Source organism: Cnephaeus nilssonii (assembly GCF_951640355.1).
Source record: "Cnephaeus nilssonii genome assembly, chromosome: 24".
Lineage (NCBI taxonomy): Eukaryota > Metazoa > Chordata > Mammalia > Chiroptera > Vespertilionidae > Cnephaeus > Cnephaeus nilssonii.
The window spans coordinates 1,796,465-1,816,771 of NC_137095.1; the positions used below are offsets into that span (position 1 = coordinate 1,796,465).

At 47.9% G+C, this 20,307-nt stretch overlaps 1 protein-coding gene across 5 annotated transcripts in view; it reads left to right on the forward strand.

Annotated features, from left to right (window-relative positions):
* The window catches only part of LOC307095075 (uncharacterized protein), a 30,094-nt gene that overhangs the window by 6,086 nt on the left and 3,701 nt on the right, over window positions 1-20,307 (forward strand). The window contains exons 2-6 of one of the 5 annotated variants that reach the window (XM_079764247.1): window positions 1,629-1,752; window positions 6,246-6,330; window positions 9,171-11,385; window positions 11,488-11,585; window positions 18,937-19,060. In XM_079764247.1, coding sequence (XP_079620373.1) covers window positions 10,470-11,385; window positions 11,488-11,585; window positions 18,937-19,060 — 1,138 coding nt within the window. In that variant the 5' untranslated portion in view covers window positions 1,629-1,752; window positions 6,246-6,330; window positions 9,171-10,469. Of the gene's footprint in view, window positions 1-1,588; window positions 1,753-6,245; window positions 6,331-9,170; window positions 11,586-11,770; window positions 12,883-18,936; window positions 19,061-20,307 lie in introns of those variants that run through there. The other 4 variants (XM_079764244.1, XM_079764245.1, XM_079764246.1 and 1 more) reach the window with 4 other exon arrangements.

Here is a 20,307-nt window from a genome sequence, read left to right on the forward strand (position 1 = left end):
CAGGGTGTCACTAGGCTAGGGCGTGGCAAACGGTGATGGCCGCATTTCCAAGTCCCCACGTCCTGTGCTCCAGTGCAGTAAACACTGATTGCTGGGCGCACCTCTGCAAGAAAGTCACTCTCACTTTCCGACCTGATGGCGGAGAGTCCAGCTTCTCCCCATAGGTGTCTGGGTCCTCTTCGAGTCCCCAGAAATCGATTTCAGAGTGATTGGGAGCTTGTCTCCCTTCGGGTTGGGAAAAAAAGCCACGCTTCCGGTCGCCCACCACCAGCCCGATTCATGCGCCTCAGTACCTCAGCTTTTCCGCGTTTGTTCTCCTTTATTTTTCTTTCTTAGGTGTAAATCTACCATTCAGCCAGCTTTCCCATGGTTCTGGGTGGTAGATGTTTTGTCTTTTAGTTGTGTTTTTGAAATTGTTGTGCGCGGCAGCAGTTTAGTTGTTCAACTTTGCCGCCATCTTGGTTCCTCCCCTGATTGTTGTTCATCATAGTTGAGGTTGAAAGAAAAAAACAGTCATGGAGAGGCCTACGTAGCAGGACTCAAGGCTGCCTCTATGAGTGTGGACTATCAGAGTCTGGGCAGTACTTGATCCTGATTCAATATGGCAACCATCCTCTGACCACACATGCTGTGTAATAAGTAAAAGGCCTGAAGATGAGTATGGGGGCTGGGCCTGTGGAAGTGCAGGTTTGAGAGAGATGTGGTAGAAAGAGTGATGTGCACTCGGAGAGGGAAAGTGAATTCATGGCCACAACACCATGACATTGACATAGAGTGAATGAAGGAAGAGTCTGTTTCCGGTGGTTCCTGGATGTAACAATAAGGAGAATTTTAGGGTAATTTCCTGTAAAGAGAGGAGTTTGGGTGCTACTTTCTAGGTTAAGAGCTTAGGTGCTATTTAACTAACCACCTGTCTTTTGTTGTTGGTTGTGACACACTGGTTGAAAGGAATGAGATAGCATTAATCAGTGTTATCCAGGCTTGTAAATCTCCACTGGCACGGGTAAGGAAGAAGGGTAAGAGAGAAATAGATTATAGAGGTGGTGAACTATAATTTTGGAAAAGAAGATGATTAGGAAATAATTTATCCACACTACAGCATATTTGCATTTTATTTGAAGTTGTACCTCTAGGAATGAAGCTGTGTGAGAGAAATGATGTTCAAGGAACTATGTGTAGCAGGTAGTACAAAGCAATGGCCTCAGCACATTGGGATTGGGGTTAAGAGGGTGAAGTGTGATGCCATGTTTTTGGTGTATTGTTGCAACAATCTGAGGGACTACAATGCTATTTCCTGAGAAAACAGTATCAAATCACTCACATTCTCTTTATGGCCAACATATCTCTCTAACCTATATATGGACACCCACTGTATTGATAGGCACTGTGGCGTACATGGGAGGTCCAGAGCTCAGGTATCTTCTATCTGTTCAACTGCCTTAATTGTTGTTGGAAGAAAAATATCAGCAGGAAAATAAGAAGACAGTGGGTTTCATGGGATGAAGGGCTGGTATTTTCTCTGATGTGTAGAGTGGAAAGAGCAGATGTGTGTGGAGGGTGGGTAGTAGGATAGACTTATAATGTTAGGAGTGACTCTGATCATGAGCTGTACTGTCCCCATATGACAGGATGTGAACTTTGAGGACGTGGCCATTGCCTTCTCTCAGGAGGAATGGGGGCTCCTTGATGAGGCTCAGAGACTTCTGTACTGCGAGGTGATGCTGGAAGTGTTTGCACTTGTGTCATCTGTAGGTAAGACCTTCACATTCTCCCAGTGTCCTGCGGTGATGACCTCTCTTCCTTTATGGCTCAGCCGTAGCTTTCTCTCTCCCACAGGCAGAACATGGTGTCTGCTAATGTCCCCCACTGTCCTGTCAAAAGTGCTGTGGCTGCCAGGGATGAGCTGGGTGGGGAGCCCTGAGCAAAGGACTCCACAAACAACCCTAACACCCGTAACCTCAAAAAGTATAGGAAGTGTCAGGGAGTGAGGCGTCTTGCAGTGAGCTTAATGGGTCCCAGCTTTCACTTTCTTTTCATGGGAGGCTGACAGTGTCCACATGCATGGCTTCAACTTCTGCCCTCTTTCTCTAGGTAAGGGTTCTTTGTGGCAGCCTGTGCCGTGTTATGGTCTTTACCTACATGAACTATGTGCTCTTTTTGTAAGACCCTCATTCAGATGTTTCTAATATTTTCTTCCCTGAATACTATAGCAAGCTGTGTTTCTCTGGCCTAGTGCTGACTGCTCAGCTCTTCACTTGTTCCTCTGCACTAGTGCCTCTGCACTGGTTTTATTCATTGCCACAGATGATTTGCAAACACAAATGTGATCTTTCAGCATGTAGAGATGAATAGATATTGTGTTTATCCAAAAGTGTATGAGGTTTGAAAGGGAGAACATAATGTCCGGAAATCACTTTTTTTCCAATATTGGCTTATTACTTATTGCGGCCCATGGCCTTAAAAGAAAGGTCACTTGACTTTGGGCATTTAATTTTCAGCCTAGTGCCTCGATTATTGGTGAGGGCAAAGGTCAGTCTGAAGAGGAGACCTTTGCTCTGCTTCTGTGACCATTATAAATCATCTTCTCTGTTCACAGTATGTACTACATAAGCCTCAGCAATGTTTAGGGAACCTGCTCTCCATGTCCTGCAAAGGAGACATGTGCCAGGAAGTATGACATTTCATAGGCTGGAGTCATTTGTTGTTAGTCTCTGAGGTGGAACCACAATGAGGACAGAAACACTGTTTCAATAGTGAGTTGGAAAACCTGCAGGAAATTAGATGATAAGTGCCTCTTTTCTAAACATAAGGTCATGAGTGTTCTGGGGCCTGTGGCTTGTGTGGCCTTCATGTGCAGACATTCTCAGGACCTCCAAAACTCTTTCGTGTAGCTGACGTCATTGGCAGAATAATCTAATGGTGTTGTGTATTCCCTGGCCGCTCTAGGTTGTTCACATAATGTAGTTGCTCAACAGGCAAGAAGTCAAAGGTAGAGGAAGGATCACCCTGCAATCTGTCCCAGGATGTCTTTTGTATGTAGTCAGCATTCCTAGTCAATTTGATGGCAATAGTTTGTTTTTTAATGATATACTTTTATGATTTCAGAGAGAGAGAAAGGGAGAGAGATCAATGAGAGAGAATCATTGATCAGCTGCCTCCTGCATGCCCAACTCTGGCGATCCAGCCCACTACCTGGGCCTGTGCCCTGACCTGGAATCAAACTAGTGGCTTTCCATTAATGTGATCACGCCCAAGAAAATGAGGCACAGTGGCCATGGAGAGTTTATATTTTGTGTTCTTCTTTATTAATTCTTGTATTATTTTCAGTAGCAACAACGTTAAACCTACTTTGCCACACCCTGTATTTACCTCCAGTCCTTTTGTAATGTTTCTGCCTCCCAGCCCTCCACGCGGTATTGATTTACCTTCCTGTACAATAGAGTAGTTCACATTTTTCATAATGTTATTGGTACTAAAAGGTGTATTCTCTTTAAGAAACACTAACTTCCTTCGTGCGACACAGATATTTTGAGATTCGACACTAATGTTTATGTAAATATTTATTTCCAGGAAATATTGTATTCTATGGGTAACCACTTTAACTATTGAGCTGCCTATGGTTTCAGTGAATTCTATGTTTGGGGTTTTATAAATAAAACAGTTAGGAATATTGTGTTGAGTTCTTTCTACAGGTGTATGTGTCACTTACCAAACTGTTCCAGTGTCAGTGAATGTGTCATATTTTAATATCTGGGGAACTGTGGACATAAGGTATTTCAGTAGTGCATCATTATATTTTGCTAGTGACCAGATACATGGATGCGTGCACATTGAAATTAAATTAATTCGGAAGTGTCTGGTGGGGCGGGACTTGGTGAGATCGGCCCCACACTCCCTAGTGCCAACCTCTCACATTCCCTCCTTGGCTGGTGGTGCCGAGGCTTGAAGGACATCTGTGTAATGGGTGGAGTCCCTCAGCCACTGGTTTGATACCAGGGCAGGGCACATGCCTTCCTGAATCCCCTGGAGTGGCCGTGCAGGAGGTATATGATTGCTGTTTCTGTCCTTCTCCCTTTCAAAACAAGGGCCTGGCCTGTGGAGATTGGACTGAAACAGGCTCTCCGACATCGCCCTGGGTGTCCTGGATTTCGAGAGGGCAGTTCTTGGGTGACACAACCCAGAATCACGCTCCCTCCTCTCTGGTTCTGGGTGCATTACAAGTGAACCAGTGCTGTCAGGTAAAAACTCATTGGGCAGCTCCTGTGTTGAGCGTCTGCTCCCGGTGGTCAATGCAGGTCATAGCTACCTGTCAGGTAGTTGGGCGGTTGCTTAGCCTTTCATATAAATAGATTTTTAGCATACTGATACAGTAGCAATGAATGTGCTCAAGGACGTTCATAATTAAACAGCTGAATTATTGGAAACGTAAGTTTTAAACATTTATAAAGTTTGATATATGTGTAATTGATTTAAAACAAGTTTATATATATATATATATATATATATATATATATAGAGAGAGAGAGAGAGAGAGAGAGAGAGAGAGAGAGGCCCAGTGTATGAATTCGTGCATGCATCATCATCTTCTTCTCCTTCCCCTTCTTCATCATCCTTCCCCAGTGCCACTTGCTGAACCTCACCACCTTTATTCACTGATGTCATTGGCTGGGATGCTAGCCCTCCCCTTGGCATTTGAGAAAACTACATTACCCAGAAAACAATGCGAGAACATAGGCGGAGCTACAGGACACTGTTTCAGTGCATCCGGTTAGGGCGGGACTTCCGCCTTCATCCTCTTGGTGGGCATTTTGACCTCTTCAGTTTCCTCCAGGTCTCACAGGCTTCAGCCCAATCGTGGTGAGTAGGATGAGGCCTAGGAGGCACCGTCCTTGCTGTGCAGGGTGTGTCTGAGGCTTGTTAAGCACCATCAGGCTGGGTGGGGCCTCCGCGCCTCCCAGAGTCCTCTCTGCTTACAGCATCCTTTCAGCCTGACCCCATTGAACCCTGCAGCACCAAGGGAGTGGAGGTCTGAGTATCTGAGATCTGACTGTGGTTCTTCATAGGTTAGATTTAAGGGAAAAACAGTCATGGAGAGAGGCCTTCAGAGCAGGACTCCAGGCTGCCTCTGTGAGTGTGGACTGTCAGTTTCTGGGCAGTACTTGATTCTGTTTGAATTTGGCAAGTGTTCTCTTGACCACACATGCTGAATAATAAGTAAGAGGGTAAGGAGATGATTATAGGTGGTGGGACTGTAACAGTGCAGGTGTGAGAGAGGTGTGGCAGAAAGAGTGATGAGCACTTGGAGAGGGAGTGTGACTTCATGGCCAGAGCACCCTGCCATTGACATAAAAGTGAAAGTAGGGAGAGTCCATTTCTGGTGGAGTCAGGATGATAAAATAAGGGTAATTTTTTGGATAATGCCTGGAAAGGGTGATGTTTTTGTGCTACCTGCCATGTTCAGGGCTTGGATGACATGTATGTACGCACCTGCCTTTTGTTGTTGGGGGTGACACACTGATGGTTAGGAATGAGAGTACACTTCAGTGTTCCCCAGGCTTGAAATTCTCCATGGGCATGGGTAAGGGAGAAGGGTAAGAGAGAAAGGGATTATGGAGATGGTAATCTATAAATTTGGAAATGAAGGTGATTAAGAAACAACCTGTCCTCGCCAATGCAAATTTGTGTTACCTTTGAAGTTGTGCCTCTGGGAAAGAAGCAGTGTGAGAGAAGTGTTGTTTAAAGAACTATGTGCAGCAGGTAATACACAGCTATGGCCTCAGCACTCTGGGATTGTGGTTGGAAAGGTGAAGTTTGACGCAATGTATTTGGTGTCTTTGAGGAACAATCTGAGGGACTACAAGGGTATTGCCTGATAAGACCAGTATCAAATCACTCATACTCCCTGTATGGCCAACATCTCTTCCTACCCTATGTTCTTGACACCCACTCTACTGTCAAGAGGAAGTGTGGTGTACATGTGAATCCCAAAGGTCAGTTATCTTCTATCTGCTCAACTGCCTTTATTGTGGGAAGACAAATTGGCAGTAGAAATATAACATAACAGTGACTTTCATGAGATGAAGCCCTGGTATCTTCTCTGGTGTGTGGAGTGGAGAGAGCAGAGTGATGTGGAGGGTGGCAATATGACAGAGTTGGAACCTTAAGAGTGAATCTGATCGTGGACTGTACTGTCCCCATTATGATGGTATATGAACGTTGAAGATGTGGCCATTTTCTTCTCTCAGGAGGAACCGGGCCTCCTTGGTGACCCTCAGAAACTTCTGTACTGCGATGTGATGCTGGAAGTTTTTGCATTTGTATCATCTGTAGGTAAGTCCTTCACATTCTCCCAATGTCCTGGGATGATGTTCTCTCTTCCTTTATTCCTCTGATGTAGCTTTCACTCTTCTACAGCCAGACCATGGGCTCTGCTCATTTCCCCCACTGTCCTGTCAGATGTGCTGTGGCTGTCATGGGTGAGGTCTGTGGAGAGCCCTGAGCGAAGGACTCCACAAACATTGCTCAGACAGTGCAGGATGTGTCTGAGATCAGGAGTCTTACAGACAGCTTAATGGGTCCCACTTGCTATTCCTCTCCCTGGCAGGGTGAGTATGTCCAGATCCATGGCTTCCATTTCTACCTCCTTCCTCTAGGCAAAGGTCCTTGGTGACTGCCTGTGTCAGGTTATGGTCTTTACTTACATGAACCTTGAGCTGTTCTTACAAGATCACACTTCCGTTGTTTGTAATATTACCTTCCTTAAATACGATTGGAATCCGAATGGCTCTAGGCCAGTGCTGGCTGCCCATCTCTGTCATATTTCATTAATACTTGGAATATTTATGCTGTACATATTTGTATAGAGAAATATGCAGGATGAACCCAGATTTATTTTACAGGGTGAACATGCAAGATTGTCTCAGAAGAGGCCTAGCCATGTTGAATTGAACATGTGGGTGAGATATGGTATAAGGGTGGTGTTTAGATCATACCAAACACCTGCTCATTTCCAACGGTGTTTAGGCGCAAATACCATGAGCAATAGCACATATCTTCCTTTTCTCTGCCATGCTTGACACTGTGCTGACTAGTCATTTCACCTGTGATCTCCTGGCCTTTGACTACCTTCACCTGTGTGGCATTTTTGCATCACCTGTTCCTCTGCATTGCTCCGTCTTCAGTATTCTCTAACATTGACCTGTACATCTGTTATGAGATGTACCTACGAGCTTAAATAGTTCTTCAACACAAGCTACTAATTTATTGAATACTAGAGGCCTGGCGCATGAAATTTGTTCATGGGGTCCCTAGGCCTGCCCAGTGATCAGGGCCAGTCAGACTCCCTGCCACCCCACCTCCTCCATCCCTCACTGCACGTGTACTGCCACGGCATGGTTCCCCCCACCTGCCCTCCTCCTCCTTTCCTCTATCCCTCAGCGCCCTGCTGCTGCCATTGGTCACCTATCATGTTCCGCACCGTCCCCTGGTGGTCAGCGCACGTCATTGCGAGCGATTGTTCTCCTGGTTGAACTCCTGAGGGGACAATTTGCATATTACCCTTGTGTATGTATCTATAGATATAGATATAGATATAGAGATAGAGATAGAGATAGAGATAAGATAGAGATAGATATTCAGAGAGAGAGAGAGAGAGAGAAAGAGAGAGAGAGAGAGATTACTTGCAATGAGAATAATCATATTTCAGCACAGCTTTCCATGTCAGCAGCAGGCAAACCATGCTGAACACTGTTAGGAGAAGAATGAGCTGACAATCCTGCTTCTCTTCCATGTGGTGCTTGCCATGTGTGTGTCATTTCGTTTGAGGTCTTCCTTGTTTTGTGATCTTCAGTAGCATGACCTTTATGAAGTGAATCATAAGTGTAAAAAATGTGGGAAATCTTTCAGAGAAATCTTTAACCTCATTCATCATAGAAGTATTTACACTGTAGAAAAGCCCTAGGAGTGTAGTGATCATGGGATGTCCATCATCCTGAGGTCCAAACTCATTCCACAACAAAGTCTATACTGGAGAAAGGCTGTATGAGTGTCGTGATTGCACGATGTCCTTCAATCAAAGCAGTACCATCACTCCACACCAGAGAGTTCACACTGGTGAAAACCTTAGGAGTGCAGTGAATGTGGGAAAGCTTTTACCCAAAATAATCACCTCCTTATCCACAGGAGAGTTCACACTGGAGAAAAGCCATGAGCATAATGACTGTGGGCAGTCATTTACACACAGGTTTACCCTCATCCAACACCACAGAGTTCACAGTGGAGAAAAGCCCTAAGAGTGTAGTGACTGTAGGAAGTCCTTTAGGCAACGCAGTAACTTCACTCAATACCAGAGAGTTCACAGTGGTGCAAAACCTTATGAGTGTAGTGAATGTGGGAAATCTGTTACCTGCAATAATCACCTCCTTATCCACAAGAGAGTTAACACTGGAGAAAAGCTATATGCGTGTACTGATTATGGGAAGTTTGTAATCTTTATTAATATCCTGGTGTAAATACTCTCATCCTTTTGAGGTTCAAACAGCCAAAACGATGATTTTGAACATGGATATGATAATATATTTCAGTAGTACATCATTATATTTTATTTTCAATATGGTGATTCCATAGCACCAAATATGTTCAAAACTTTTCACAATAAAACAGTAAAGTTATTGGGAAACATCAAGATTAAACCTTTCCTAAAGACTGATTTAAGTAGAATTTATTTAAATGGACATTAAAAAAAATACATTTTGGTGTTTCCCTGCATGCCTGCATTGCTGATACCCAGTTCCTACTGACCTTATCAGAGCTTCATTCTCGGCCTATAAAATAATTGACACAATAATAGAGTCTGACAGTGATATAGCTTACGTTAAATATTTCCTTGGAAAAAGGACACTTTTGAAATCCCATGAATGCTATTCTAGCCTTCCACCACTATCTAAGTCATCATGATGGTTTTGCTATCTATCTATTCTCAGGTACATTATTGGGTTGTTACTTAAAATGTCAGATATGTCTGACCGAGGCCAAATAGCTGAGTGGGTAAGAGAATAATTTCAATAACGGAAGGTTGCAAGTTCGAACCCTGGTCACTTCAATTATAAGAGTTAATCAAACAATGTATAAAATTAATGGAACAAAAAATAGATGTCTCTCTCTCTCTCCAGACAGTCCTCTTGTTACTTCGGACTCAACATACGTCGTTTTGTGGTTTCTTCGCCATCTGCAATTTATTTATAAAAAAAAAAGTTCTGTCATTCGATGTAAGGCGTTTACACGAAGTTCACCAGGGAACTAGATGTCCAGCGGCGTCGATGAATAAGGCATCATGCGGCGCTATACAAGGAAGACGCTGTCATTCAGTTACAGTTTATAAGCCGTTTTGGATTGTGCTTCATTCGCTCTCTTTTGTTTGTATTGTTATTTTGAACACTTTTTGCCCGTCCTTATGGCTCCTAAGCATAAGGCAGATTCTTCTGATGGCAGTGCTACAAAAAGAAGGAAAGCCATGACAATGGAAGTGAAAGTAGACACAATAAGACGCTCGGAAAAGGGCGAAATACCTACGAACATCGAAAGTTTGCTTGGCCAAAGTCCTACAACTGTCTCGACAATCATCAACGATCAAAAGCGTATACTTGAACATGTGAAAGGATCTCCTCCTATGAAATCAACTGTGGTTACAGAGCAGCATAGTAGTCTCATTATTGAGATGGAAAGATTATTAGTGCTTTGGCTGGATAAGGAGTATCAATGGCGTATCCCAGTTAGCCTGATGTTGATTCAGGAGAAGGCTAAAAGATTGTTTGAGGCCTTGAAAAAAGAAAAGGGGGAAGGGAGTGAAAGGGAAGAGTTTGTGGCTAGCAAAGGTTGGTTTTTGCGTTTTAAGGCTCGTGCTAATTTGCATAATCTTAAGGTGCCAGGGGAAGCTGCTAGTGATGATGCTAAAGCAGCAGGTGATTTTCCTAGTGCGTTGGCTGAGATAATTAGGGAGGGGGGTTACTGTGATCAACAAGTGTTTAATGTGCATGAGACAGGCTTGTTCTGGAAGCATATGCCTACACGTACGTACATTGCCAAGGAGGAGAAGACAGCATCAGGCCATAAAGCCAGCAAGGAAAGATTGACTTTGCTACTTGGGGCTAATGCTGCTGGTGACTTCAAGCTGAAGCCCTTGGTGTGTCTGGCCGAGAATCCAAGGGCAATCAAGGGCATATGGAAGGGTCTATTACCTGTCATCTGGAAATCGTAACAAGAAGGCATGGGTGACACTTAGCGTATTTGAGGACTGGTTCACCAACCATTTTGTGCCAGAAGTCAAGGACTACTGTGCTTCAAGGGGGCTGCCCTTTAAGGTGTTGCTAGTGCTGGACAATGCCCCTTGTCACCCTGCCGATTTGAATGACATTCATCCAAATGTCAAGGTGGTTTTCCTTCCACCTAGCACCACCTCCCTTTTACAGCCTATGGACCAAGGTGTCATTGCCTCTTTCAAGGCCTACTACCTCCGAAGGACACTTGCTATGGCTTTTATGGCAACGGAGAAGGATAAAGAGTTTACTCTCAATGACTTTTGGAAATCTTACCATGTTCTTGCTGCTGTAAAAAACATTTCTGATTCTTGGGATGAAGTTAAGCAGACGAACCTGAATGGTGTTTGGAAAAAATTGTGTCCCCAGTTTGTTAACGATTTCCATGGCTGTGAGGATTCGGTTGAGGTTGTCATCAAGAATGTTGTTGAGTTGAGTAAGCAGCTTGATTTGGAGGTGGAGGCTGAGGATGTCACAGAGCTGCTGGCATCTCATGGAGAGGAGCTGTCTGCCGAGGACCTCACTCAACTGAAAAAGCAGTTAATTGAAGAGGAAGACACACCAACCCCACAGCCCAGGAGATTTACAAGCATGGAATTAGCGAGGGCCTTTGCCATGATAGGGGATGCCTTAGCAAGGTTTGAGGCTCAGGACTCTAAAATTGACAGGTACACTAAGGTTGCCAGAGAGGTCATGGATATCCTGGGGTGTTACAAGGAGATTTGGGAGGACAAGAAGAAGGTATCCTTCCAGACTAGCCTCGAACGTTATTTTCAGAAGGTGGAGAGGCCTGCAACAGATCCCATACCCTCTACCTCATATGCTTCTCCAGACTCACCTGACCGAGGCTCTCCAGCACCTTGTGGAAGTACTGCCTCTCCAGACTCACCTGACCAAGGATCTCCAGCACCTTCTGCAGGTTCTGCCTCTCCAGACTCACCTGACCCAGTATCTCCAGCACCTTCTGCAGGTTCTGCCTCTCCAGACTCACCTGACCAAGGATCTCCAGCACCTTCTGCAGGTTCTGCCTCTCCGGACTCACCTGACCCAGGATCTCCAGCACCATCTGCAGGTTCTGTCTCTCCAGACTCACCTGACCCAGGATCTCCAGCACCTTCTGCAGGTTCTGCCTCTCCGGACTCACCTGACCCAGTATCACATGCATCTTTTGCAGGTTCTGCCTCTCAAACCTCCTCTCCACAGCAGCCTAGTGTAAGCCTGTCTTTCCCCACTTTGCAACGTTCAGTGTACAAGCCAACAACAGTAATAAAGGTAAGTATAATCCAGTATTTTCCCTTATATGTACATATGTGCTTTATGCTTTTTAGTTTTTTATTTACCACTAGGGGCCCAGTGCACGAAATTCGTGCACGGGTTGGGGGATGGGATGTCTCTCAGCCAAGCCTGTCCCCTCTTACATACTGGAAGCACTCAGAGTATGTCCTACATCTGCTTAGGTCCGCTCCCTGTATGGAGGCAACTGGGCTGATCAGGGGAAGGTACCAGCCCCATCACCCCGCTGCTGCAGCCACAGCCAGCCAATGCAACCACCAAGGTGTTTTCATCAACATGGACTCCAGTCCCTTCTTCATGAAAAAATGACAACTTTCTTTAGGCATTTTCAAGAGGTGTCTTTCGTAGCATATGACATTTCGTTTTTTTTTTTTTTTTTTTTATCCTCACCTAAGGATATGTTTCCATTGATTTTTAGAGAATGTGGAAGACAAAGGGAGAGACAGAGAGAAACATCAAACTGAAAGGAAAACTTTGATTGGTTGCCTCCTGCATGAGCCCTGACCTGGGCCCTGGCCAGGGAGGAGCCTGCAACCTAGGTACATGCCCTTGATCAGAATGGAACCCAGACCCTACTGTTGGTAAGCCAATGCATTATTCACTGAGCCAATCCAGCTAGGGCAGGATATGACATTTCTTAGCCCTCCAGCAGCAGACCTTTTTTTTTTTTTTTTCCAGGAGTATAGTGGAAAAACCCTAGATCCCCTTTTTGGATTCTTATTACTCAAGTTACTAAGAATATTACCAGTGGCATACAGGGAGCTTAGCCTATGAGCAATCAGAAAAGGTACATATATCAAGTAGATTAGAAACTCAGTTCACACCGATCTCCGGCTCTGCCCCTGCTCTAAGACATAAAGTCTTGGGCCTGGGCAGGTGCCCTCCAGCACCCTCCAATCACTGGCTCTGCCCCTGCCCATGCCTAAAGCCTATGGGGCCCTCCAGCTCCCTCCAATCACTGGCTCCCTTTCACTCTGATCACTTGTTCCCTCTCGCTCCAATCTCTGGCTTCCTCTCCCTCCGATGGCTGGCTCCCTCTCCCTCCGATAGCTGGCTCCCTATCCCTCCAATGACTGGTTCCCTCTCTCTCCAATGGCTGGCTCCCTCTCTCTCCGATTGCTGTCTCCATCTCACTTCGATCACTGACTCCCTCTCTCTCCTAGGCTGGCTTGCTCTCCCTCCGATGCTGGCTCCCTCTCCCTCCTATGGCTGGCTCGTTCTCCCTCTTATGGCTGGCTCCCTCTCCCTCTGATCGCTGGCAACCATTGGCTCTGATCACTGGCTCTCTCTCTCTCTCTCTGATTGCTGGCTCCCTCTTGCTCTGATGGCTGGCTCCCTATCTCTCCGATCACTGGCTCCCTCTCTCTCCGATCACTGGCTCCCTCTCGCTCCGATGACTGGCTCGCTCTCGCTTCGATAGCTCACTCTGATCACTGGCTCCGTCTCTCTCTGATTGCTGGCTCCCTCTCCCTCTGATGTCTGGCTCCCTCTCTCTCCAGTCACTGGCTCCCTCTTGCTCCGATAGCTGGCTCTGATGGCTGGCTCTGATGGCTGGCTCTGATAGCTGGCTCTGATGGCTGGCTCCCTCTCTCTCCGGTCACTGGCTCCCTCTCGCTTCGATAGCTGGCTCTGATCACTGGCTCCCTCTCTGATTGCTGGCTCCCTCTCGCTCTAATGGCTGGCTCCCTCTCGCTCTAATGGCTGGCTCCCTCTCGCTCTGATAGCTGGCTCCCTCTCGCTCAGATTTCTGGCTCCCTCTCGCTCTGATCACTGGCTCCCGCTGGCTCTGATTGCTGGCTCCCTCTCGCTCTGGGTGCTGAGGATGTTCCCTGTTCCCGGATGAAGGCTGCTGGGTACCTACTTATGCAAATTAGCTGCCATCTTAGTTGGGTTAATTTGCATACTCATTCTGATTGGCTCTGGGAGTATCGAAGGTACGGTCAATTGACATGTTTGTCTATTATTAGGTAAGATAAGTAAAGGTCAGGAATTGTTATTTTTCTTTTAAATTTTTTTTACTGTTTCACTTCATTTCTGCTGTGTATGTGTGCCATGTGAGTGATGTAGGTGCTTATGTAGGTGGGTTTTGACTTACAGCGAAAATTGCATTATGTTGCGCCATAGGAACAGATCTCCGACGTAACCCAAAGTCCTACTATATATATATATCAATTACAACAATGTATAAAATTAATGGAACAAAAAATAGATCTCTCTCACTCTCTCTCTCGCTCTCTCTCTATACATACACACACACACACACACACACACACACTCACGCACAGTGGACAGATTATTATGATCTCTGAATGCATAATAATCTGGCCACTCAGTGTGTATATATATAAGACCCCTGGTGCATGAATTCATTCATGGGTGGGGTCCGGCCAGCCTGACCAGGAGGAGGGGACATGGGCAGTTGGCCAGCCTGCCTGCTGGTTGAACTCCTGGTCGAAGTGACAATTTGCATATTAACCTTTTATTATATAGGATATATACTGAGTGGCCAGATTATTATGCATTCAGAGATCATAATTACCTGGCTACTCAGTGTGTATATATATATATATACTAGTGGCCCAGTGCATGCATTTCGTGCTTGGGGGCGGGGGGGGGAATGTCCCTCAGCCTGGCCTGCACCCTCTCCAATCTGGGATCCCCTGTGGGATCAGGCCTAAACCGGCAGTAGGATATCCCTCTTGCAATCCAGGACTGTTGGCTCCTAATCGCTCACCTGCCTGCTTGCCTGATTGTCCCTAACCACTCTGCTTGCTGACCTGCTGCTCCCAACTATCCCGTCCCGCTGGCCTTTTCGTCCTCAACTGGCCCCCCTTGCTAGCCTGTTCACCCCCAAATGCCCCCCCCCCCGCCAGGCTGCTCACACCCAACTTCCCCCCCTGCTGGCCTGCTTGCCCCCAACTGTCCCCCTGATTGCCCCCAACTATCCCCCTGCCAGCCTGCTTGCCCCCAACTGCCCCCAGCCTCCAGCCTACTCGCCCCCAACTGGCCCCCCTTGCTGGCCTGATCACCTGCAAATGTCCTTTCCTCCTGGCCTGATCACCCCTAATCACCTCTGTCTTAGCCCCGCCACCATGGCCTTGTCTAGAAGGATGTCCGGAATGTCTCCTGGTCTAATTAGCATACTACCTTTTTATTAGTATAGATAGGGGCTTGGTGCATGGGTGAGGGCCGGCTGGTCTGCGCTGAAGGAGGCCCTGGTTTAGGGTAGGGGTCCACTTGGGGAGCGGGGATGGCCTAGGTGAGGGGTCTGGGGTGGTTTGTAAGCTGGTCATGTCCACATTGGGGTTGGGGTCCCCACTTGGGGTGATGCCAGCCTGGGTGGGGAACTGGGGCAGTATGCAGGCCAGCCACGCCCCCATCGGGGTAAGGTTCTAAGATGGTGGCCATGGCCGGTCTGGGCTAGGGGCTGTGGGCAATTGCAGGCTGGTCACGCCCCCATTGCGTTGTGGGTACCTGCTGGGGGGTGTGGTCGGCCTGAGCCAGGGGCTGAGGGCCGTTTGTGCATTGCTTGCAGGCCAGCCAAATCCCCAGCTTTGTCCAGAAGGACATCCGAATGGTCTCCAGGTTGTATTAGCATATTACTCTTTTATTAGTATACTAGGGGCCCAGTGCAAGAAATTCGTGCACGGGGGGCGACAGGGAGGGTGTTCCTCAGCCTGGCCTGCACCCTCTGCAATCTGGGAACCCTCGTGGGATAACCTGCAGTTCGAAATCCCTCTCACAATTCAGAACTAATGGCTCCTAACAGCTCGTCTGCCTGCCTGATTGCCCCTAACTGCTTCTGCCTGCCAGCCTAACTGCTCCCCTGCTGGCTTGATTGCCACTAACATCTCTGCCTCAGCCCACACCCGGTACCCAGGATTCCCTTCTCCAGCCGACCACAGGCACCCGGAATCCGGGCTTCCCTCCCTCTGGTCACCATAGACGCCCAGGCTGAATGCAGCCTCAGGGGATGGTGGATAGGTGGCTTCGCTTGTGCTGCAGCCGCAAGTGCTAGCGCCAAGGACCGCAGGGTAGGCGACTTCTCCGTCACCCAGGCCACAGCCAGCCAGAGGTACTGGTGCCCAGGACCGTGGGGTGGGCGGCTTCTCGTCTACCAGGCCAAAGCTAGCCGTAGGTACTGGTGCCCGGGACTGCGGGGTGGGCGGCTTCTACGTCTCCCAGGCCAAAGCCAGCCGCAGGTACTGGTGCCCGGGACTGCGGGGTGGGCGGTTGCTCCGTCTACCAGGCTGTAGCCAGCTTCAGGTGCTGGCGCCTGGACCACAGGTAGACAGCTTCTCCATCTTCCCTCGGATGCAGTGTAGGCGACTTCGGCTGGCTTCGGCCTGGGATCATAGGGCAGGCGGCTTCTTGGTCTCTGTGGCTGCAGCCAGCCTCAGGCGCTGGGGCTGGTTTCTCAGTCTCCCGCAGGATGTGAGGCGGGTGGACATGGAGTGGGCAGCTTCTCCAGCTGGCTGTAGCCTCGGATCCCGGGGCAGGCGGCTTCTTTGTCTCCCGGGCCGCACCCAGCTCAGGTGCTGGGGCCCGTTTCTCAGTCTCCCCCAGGACATGGGGCATGCGGACGTGAGGCTTCTGAGGCTGGCTGCAGCCTGGGATCACGGGGCAGGCAGCTTCTTGGTTTCTGGCTGCAGCCAGCCTCAGGCGCTGACACCTGACTTCTCCAAATTTCACAGGCCAGGAGCGGCTGGGGGGGGGGGGGGGGGCTGCCGCCATGTTTTTACTTTATTTTGCATACTCACTCTGATTGGCTGTGGGTGTAGCGAAGGTAGGTCAATTAATATGTCTATTATTAGGTAAGATATACTGAGTGGCCAGATTATTATGACCTCTGAACGCATAATAATCAGGCCACACATTGTGTGTTTGTGTGTGTGTGTGTGTGTATTAGAGGCCCGGTGCATGAATTATGAATTCGTGCATAGGGGATGGGTGGGGTCTGGCCAGCCTGGCCAGGGGGTGGGGACATGGTGGTTGGCTGGCCTGACTGCTGGTCGAACTCCAGTTCAAGGGGACAATTTACATATTAGCCTTTTTTTGTGTATGATATACACTGAGTGGCCAGATTATTATGTGTTCAGAGATCATAATAAACTGGCCACTCAGTGTGTGTGTGTGTGTGTGTGTGTGTGTGTGTGTGTGTGTTAGTGGACCAGTGTGTCTGCGTTTGTGTGTGTGTATTAGTGGACCAGTGCATGAGTTTCATGCACTGGAGGTAGGGGGTGTTCCTCAGCCTGGCCTGCACCCTCTCTAATCTAGGACCCCTTAGGGGATGTCAGTCGGACATCCCTCACAATCCAGGACCGCTGGCTCCTAACCGGTCACCTACCTGCCTGCCTGATCGCCCCTAACCATTCTGATGCTAGCCTGCTCGTGCCCAAATGCCCCACGCCGCTGGCCTTCTCGCCCCCTACTGACCACCTTGCTGGTCTGATCGCCCCCACCTGTCCTCCCGCCAGCCTGCTCGCCCCTAACTACCCCCCTCCTGGCCTGGACCTCCAACTGGCCCCCCCGCCTGCCTGATCACCCCAAATGCCCAACCCTCCTGGCCTGATCACCCCTAACTGCCTCTACCTTGGCCCCGCCACCATGGCTTTGTCCTGAAGGACATCCAGCATATTTCCCAGTCTAATTAGCATAGTACCTTTTTGTTAGTATAGATAGAGGTCTGGTGCACAGGTGGGGGCCGGTTGGTGTGCCCTGAAGGGAGTCCCTGATCAGGGTGGGGGTCCCCTTGCGGGGGCGGGGCTGGCCTGGGTGAGGGGCCTGGGGCAGTTCGCATGCCGGCCATGCCCCCATCGGGGTGAGGATCCCCACTGGGAGCGGTGCCTGCCTGGGTGAGGAACTGGAGTAGTATACAGGCCAGCCATGCCCCCATCGGGTTGAGGGACCCCAATTGAGGGCATTGCCAGCGTGGGTGAGGGGCTGAGGGCTACTTGCAGGCTGGCCACGCCACCATCGGAGTGAGGGGACCTGCTGGGGAGTATGGCCGGCTTGGGCAAAGGGCTGAGGGTCGTATGGGGGTGGTTTACAGGACAGCCAAGCCCCAGGTTTTATCCAGAAGGATATCCGGAAGGTCTCCCAGTTGAATTAGCTTATTACTTTTTTATTATTGTGCATATATATATATATATATATATATATATATAGCATATCCCCATATCTCTCTCTTTGTAATCAATATATATGTTTTAATTACCTAGTCAGTACACACACATCTGAACACCAGCACAGCCTAGGGACCTGTGAGGACAAGCAGCCAAGGTTCTCTTGAGGGCAGAGCATGCAGTGACCCAGAGAACAGTATGGGAGGTGCCCTCTATGGGAGTGTGGCAGGTGGGGAACCGGGGCTGAGCGGCACAATCACACACAGGGGATGATGACATCAGTGTGGTCCCTGGGACTAAAAGCAAAGCGGCCGGACACTAACAAGGACGTACAAATGAATGAAAAGGGAGTCCATCTCTGATGCTGTCTTTATGGCATGATATGGGGAATTTTAGGATAATTTCTAACAGGATGGGTTGCTGTGATGCTACATGACAGATATAGAGCTTAGAGGCCATATATGTGCCCACCTGCCATTTCTTGTTGAGGGCTGACCCAGTGAACACTAGGAATGAGATAGCATACATCAGTGTCACCTGCATTTAAAAATCCACACCGGCATGGGGAAAGGAGAAGCGAGAAGGGTTAGAGAGAAATGTATTACATAGTTGGTGAACTAGAATTTGGGGAAGGAAGCTGATTAAAAAACACCCTGTCCTTGTGATGGCTCATTTGTGTTACCAGTGAAGTTGTGCCTTTTGGAATGAAGCTGGGTGAGACAAGTGTGGATCACAGAACTATGGGCAGCAGGTAATGCAGAGTGATGGCCTCAGCAAACTGGGATTGGAGTCAGAAGTGTAATGGGCATTACCATGTCGTTTGGTGTCTTGGAGGGACAATTTGGAGGACAACATGGGTATTGCCTGACAAGATCAGAGTCAAATCCATCACATTCCCATTATGTGCAACATCTCCTCCTACCCTATGTTCCTGACACCAACTATTATTGAAAGGGGGCAGTGTGACTCCTATTTGAGGATGAGAGCACAGGTAACTTGTATCTGTTCATCTGCCTTTATTGTTGTGGGAACACACAGCATCAGTAAGAATATAAGGAGGGATTGACTTTAATGGGACCAAGGGCTGCTTTCTTCTCTGATGTGGGGAGTAGGGGAGCATATGCATGTGCAGGGTGGGTAATATGACAAACTTGGAATCTCAAGAGAGAATCTTATCATGGGATGTTCTGTGCCCATTATGACAGGATATGAACTTTGAGGATGTGGCCATTGCCTTCTCTCAGGAGGAGTGGGAGATCCTTGACGAGGCTCAGAGACATCTGTACTGTGATGTGATGCTGGAATTGTTTGCACTTGTATCATTCATAGGTAAGACCTTCACATCTCTCCTAGTGTCCTGAGGTGATGCCCACTCGTTATTTATTCTCCAGACTTAGCACTTTCTCTCTCTCAAAGCCAGACCATGGGCTCAGCTCATTTCCCCCACTGTCTTGTCCAATGGACTGTGGCTGCCAGTGCTGAGCTGTGTAAAGAGCCCTGAGCAATAGACTCCATAAACCTCCCTGACACCAGTTGCCTCAGAAACTGCAGGAAGTGTCTGGGTGTCAGCAGTCTTACAGACCGCTTAATGGGTCCCTCCTGCTCTTCCACTCCAGGGAGGGTGACTCTATCCAGATCCACGGCTTCCAATTCTGCACCTTTCCTGTCGATAAAGACCCTGTGTCAGTTACTTTCTTTACATACATGAACCAGGGGCTGTTCTTGTAAGACCCTCCAATTATTGTTTGTAATATTACCTTCCCTGGTTACCATTGCACGCTGAATGCTATGGGCAAGTGATGGCTGCTCACCTCTGTTGTCTTTTCATTGATACTCAGAATATTTAGTTTGTTCATACTTCTAGAAAAGGAGGTACAGAGAGAACCCTGGGTTTCTCCAGGGTGAACGTACAGGATGGTCCTAGAGGATGCTTAGCCCAGCTGAGTGGCAACTGGGGGGAGGTATGATGTAAGGATGGTGTTCTAATTATACCGGGATCCTGCTCCTGTATAACAGTGTTTGGTGCAGGTTTCAATGGCCACACCTCGTTTATACCTTTCTTCTCCACACTTGACACTTTGCTGACTTGTCATTTCATCGGTGACTTCCTAGCATTGTCTACTTTCGCCTTTGTGTCCATTTTACATCACCTATTCCTCTGCACATCTCTTTCTGCAGTATACTACAACATGGACCTATGCATATGTTATAAGGAGCACATACATGCTTAAATACCCCTCAAACACCAGCCACTTGTTTATTGAATTTTACTTGGAATGAGATGTAACCAACCTTCTGCACAGCTTGCCCATGTCACCAGCAGAGGAGATCTACTGAATGCTGTTAGCAGCAGAATGAGCTGGACAGTCTGCTTCTCTTCCATGTGGTGCTTGCCATGTTTTTGCTCTATTTCTGTTGAAGTCTCTCTTGTTTTGTGAGCTTCAGTGGTCAAGAACTTCACAGTTGCATCTTATTAGTTCTTCTGTCAGGTGTTTTATTTTCAGCCAATTGCATGAGACCAATGTATTATGTGCAACACAGTTTTATAATGGGACTTCCTTCTGTCACCACAGTTA